At 38.2% G+C, this 3879-nt stretch overlaps 1 protein-coding gene across 1 annotated transcript in view; it reads left to right on the top strand.

Annotated features, from left to right (window-relative positions):
• The window catches only part of PSME4 (proteasome (prosome, macropain) activator subunit 4), a 133267-nt gene that overhangs the window by 94528 nt on the left and 34860 nt on the right, over positions 1-3879 (top strand). The window contains exons 37-39 of the mRNA XM_011967084.1: positions 1510-1614; positions 2834-2925; positions 3590-3721. Coding sequence (XP_011822474.1) covers positions 1510-1614; positions 2834-2925; positions 3590-3721 — 329 coding nt within the window. The remainder of the gene's footprint in view (positions 1-1509; positions 1615-2833; positions 2926-3589; positions 3722-3879) is intronic.

Here is a 3879-nt window from a genome sequence, read left to right as displayed (position 1 = left end):
TAGAGGCGGGGTTTCTCCACATTAGCCAGGGTGGTCTCGAACTCCTGGCTCTTGAACTCTGCCTACCTTGGCCTCCCAAAGTGCTGGGATTACAGGTGTGAGCTACTGTGCCTGGCCTTCATTCATTCTTTTTTTTAAAACAAATTTCAGATTTTTTTTTTTAGGAACTTAAAAAATTGATAATAGTAGCTGTTCATGTTTATGGGGTACATGTGATATTTTGATACATGCACACAGTGTGTAATGATGAAATCAAGGTATGTCCTTTTTAACTAAAGTACAGTCCATGGACCTACAGCAGAGGTCGCACTTGGGAGCTTTTTAGGAAAGTAAGATGTCAGGCCCACTTAAGATGAATCAGTCTGCATTTTAAGACCTCAAGGTGATTTGTATGCTCATTAACCTTTGAGAAAATATATGTGCGTAAATGCAGTCTCTGTACAACTGTATGTGTTTTTAAGGACTGTTTATCCAAGACTTGGAATTTGAAGATTATATCTCAGACTAATTACTAAATTAAATTAAAATGTCATTCATTGCCTCTAAGATTTAATCAAATGATCTTGAGAAATGTGGAAAATTTGATTGAGGTTTTGTTTCAGCCTAGTGTACTATTATTATACAAGAGATTTGAGAACACTTATCAGTCATATGAGAGATTTGTTTTGTTTTGTTTTTTGAGATGGAGTCTCGCTCTGTTGCTTAGGCTGGAGTGCGGTGGGATGATCCCGGCTCACTGCAACCTCTGCCTCCCAGGTTCAAGCGATTCTCCTGCCTCAGCCTCCTGAGTAGTTGGGATTACAGACATGTGCCACCACGCTCAGCTAATTTTTGTATTTTTAGTGGAGACGTGGTTTTGCCCTGTGGCCAGGCTGGTCTTAAACTCCTGATCTCAAGTGATCCCCCTGCCTTGGCCTCCCAAAGTTCTGGGATTACAGGCGTGACCCACTGCACTCGGCCAAGAGATTTTTTTTAAAGAGCCACACAAAGTATTTACTCTTTTCTGAATATCTTTTGGGAAACATTTCACCTATATCTGGATATGTATGATGACAATGTAGTGAGGTACTTTTGTGGATTAATTGGGTGCTCTAAAAAATAATTGGGGCCAGGCATACTAGCTCATGCCTATAATTCCAGCACTTTGGGAGGTCAGGGTGACAGGATTGCTTGAGGCTAGGAGTTCAAGACCAGCTGGGGCAACATAGCAAGATCCTGTTTTTACAAAGAGTAAAAAAAAAAAAATTGCCGGGCATAGTGACACACACCTATAGTCCACCCTCCTTGGAAGGCTGAAGTGAGTGGATCACTTGAGCTCACAAGCTTAAGGCTGCATCGAGGTATGATCGTGCCACTGCACTCCAGCCTGGGCAATAGCATGAGACCATGTCTCAAAAATAATTTAAATGATGTATTTATATGTGCGTACATTTTCAGGTAAAGAAAGATATTTGGAGAAAAATGTTCAGAGTGTCATCAACTCTTACCCATATATTTTGTTTTGAGTAGGTGGAGAAGCTGTGGGAGCTTCTGTGCCCTCTGCTTAGAACAGCACTGTCCAACATTACCGTAGAAACTTATAATGACTGGGGAGCTTGTATAGCAACATCTTGTGTAAGTTATCCTACATCTTTCTTTGTCTAACTCGTGTATTCAAACTGTTTGATACTGTCTCTGTTTTTTATTTCCATGGGATTCGAGACTATTATTCTAAGTGAAGTAACTCACTTCTTGAATCTTGAAAGTTTGTTCATACTTTTGTCATCTTACGTAATTGGAGATGGCTCTATTTAGCCTTTCAAACAAGTCTTGAGAGGTAACTCTTAAGTGATTATTTTATCTTCTCTGCTGTGGTAATGCATTTTAAAATTAAGTGACAATCATGTATTTGGAAATGTCACTTACATATAGTAAAAGCCACATAATACAAAGTTAAGGTATTATTTTTTATACCGGATATGTCCATAGCTTGTGTACTTTGATTTAAGATAATCCATTTAGCTAACAACAGTTTTCTCACTGTTAACTTGAACTATGATTGTCACATTTGAATCTGAGTCATCTGTCAGTTTTAGTTTGATTTTCTTCTTCTATACAGTCAGCCCTCCATATCCATAAGTTCCACATCTGTCGTTTCAGCCAACCTGAGGAGATGGAGAATATTTTGGAAGGGTGGGGGATGGTTGTGTCTATAGTGAACCTGTTCAGATTTTTTTTTCTTGTCATTATTCCCTAAACAATACAGTATAACCACTATTTACATAGCATTTACATTGTATTAGGTATTACAAATACTCTAGAGAAGATGTAAAGTGTACAGGAGGATGTGCGTAGGTTATATGTAAATTCTACACCATTTTCATAAGAGACTTGAGCATCTGTGGATTTTGGTATCCTAAGGGAGTTCTGGAACCAATCTGCCACAGATACCAAGGGGTGACTGTACTTATATATGTTTTTAGTATTTCTAAAATAATTGAATATGATTGGGTGCACTGGCCCTCACCTTTAATCGCAGAACTTTGGGAAGCCGAGTCAGGAAGATTGCTTGGGGCCAGGAGTTGGAGACCAGCCTGGGCAACATAGGGAGACTCTGTCTCTACAAAAAATAAAAAATTGCGAAGCATAGTGGCACATGCCTGTGGTCCCAGCTACTTTAGAGGCCGAGGCGGGTGGATTACTTGAAGCCTGGGAGGTAATCACACCACTTCACTCCAGCCTGGGCAAGAGTTAGACCTAGCCTCAAAAACAAAATTAAATAAAATAACTGAATATGATTTATTTATAGAATTGTAGGTCCCCTGTTAACTGTTACATCATATTTTAAACACAGGAAAGCAGAGATCCCCGGAAACTTCACTGGCTTTTTGAACTGCTGTTGGAATCACCATTGAGTGGTGAAGGAGGATCCTTTGTAGATGCATGGTAAATTTTTTTAAAAACCTATGAGGTGTTTATAAATGGTCTATACTTGTAAAGTCTAGATGAAGTCATTACTTTCTTCTGGAAGGTGTTGTGATCTGGTTCCATACAACATGTGATACTTAATAAGAGTTATTTATTAGTTGGATAAGTAAGTGAGATGTAGGCAACCTGAGCAATTTAAACGCAAATTAGAGTCAGCATTCTTTGCTGTCAGATCTTTTATTGGAATTGTCTTTTGTACTTTTGTGTCTTCATCACATCTTATGTTAAAAAGATACAAAGAGAGAGTAATCATTTTAAGGAAAAACTGCCTTGGTTGGGGCATATGGTGCTGTAGAAAGTTAGACAATAGAAATATGGATAATTTCATTCAAAAGAAGAAGTACTTAATGAGAAAACTTGAATTCTGATGTTTAAATATTACTTGGTGAGTATTCTGAAGTCAGTATTTCTTTCAGTTGTCTAGTAGTGGAGATGAAATGCAAATACAGAAGGAAAAATAAAATCTTCATAAACAGGCTATTTTGAATTGTGGATATTGTAGTATTTATTAGGTGAGAAAATGAAAAAGTTTTAAGTGAAATACAGACATTGTCTGTCCATACTGTCAATATGTAAAGGCAGAAAGGGCCTCCAAAATAACACTACGATGCTTTAATTTTAGTCGACTTTATGTACTACAAGGTGGCCTTGCCCAGCAAGAGTGGAGAGTGCCTGAACTATTGCACAGACTACTGAAGTATTTGGAGCCTAAACTCACCCAGGTTTACAAAAATGTCAGAGAAAGAATAGGAAGGTAGGTACCGTTTTCTCTGTGGTATACCTCTCGAGTGCTTTGTTTTTTAAATTGTAATAGCTAATAATACATGCTGGTTATGTTGTCAGTGGGTTTCATGGTGTCTTTCTCAAATTGTTTGCTATTGTGTCGTGGGAACCAAGATGCAACACTGAATG

Source organism: Mandrillus leucophaeus, unplaced genomic scaffold, assembly GCF_000951045.1.
Source record: "Mandrillus leucophaeus isolate KB7577 unplaced genomic scaffold, Mleu.le_1.0 Scaffold786, whole genome shotgun sequence".
In the NCBI taxonomy this organism is placed as follows: Eukaryota; Metazoa; Chordata; class Mammalia; order Primates; family Cercopithecidae; genus Mandrillus; species Mandrillus leucophaeus.
Note: the sequence above shows the minus strand (reverse complement) of the source record. Positions and strands in the feature narration are given on the sequence as shown.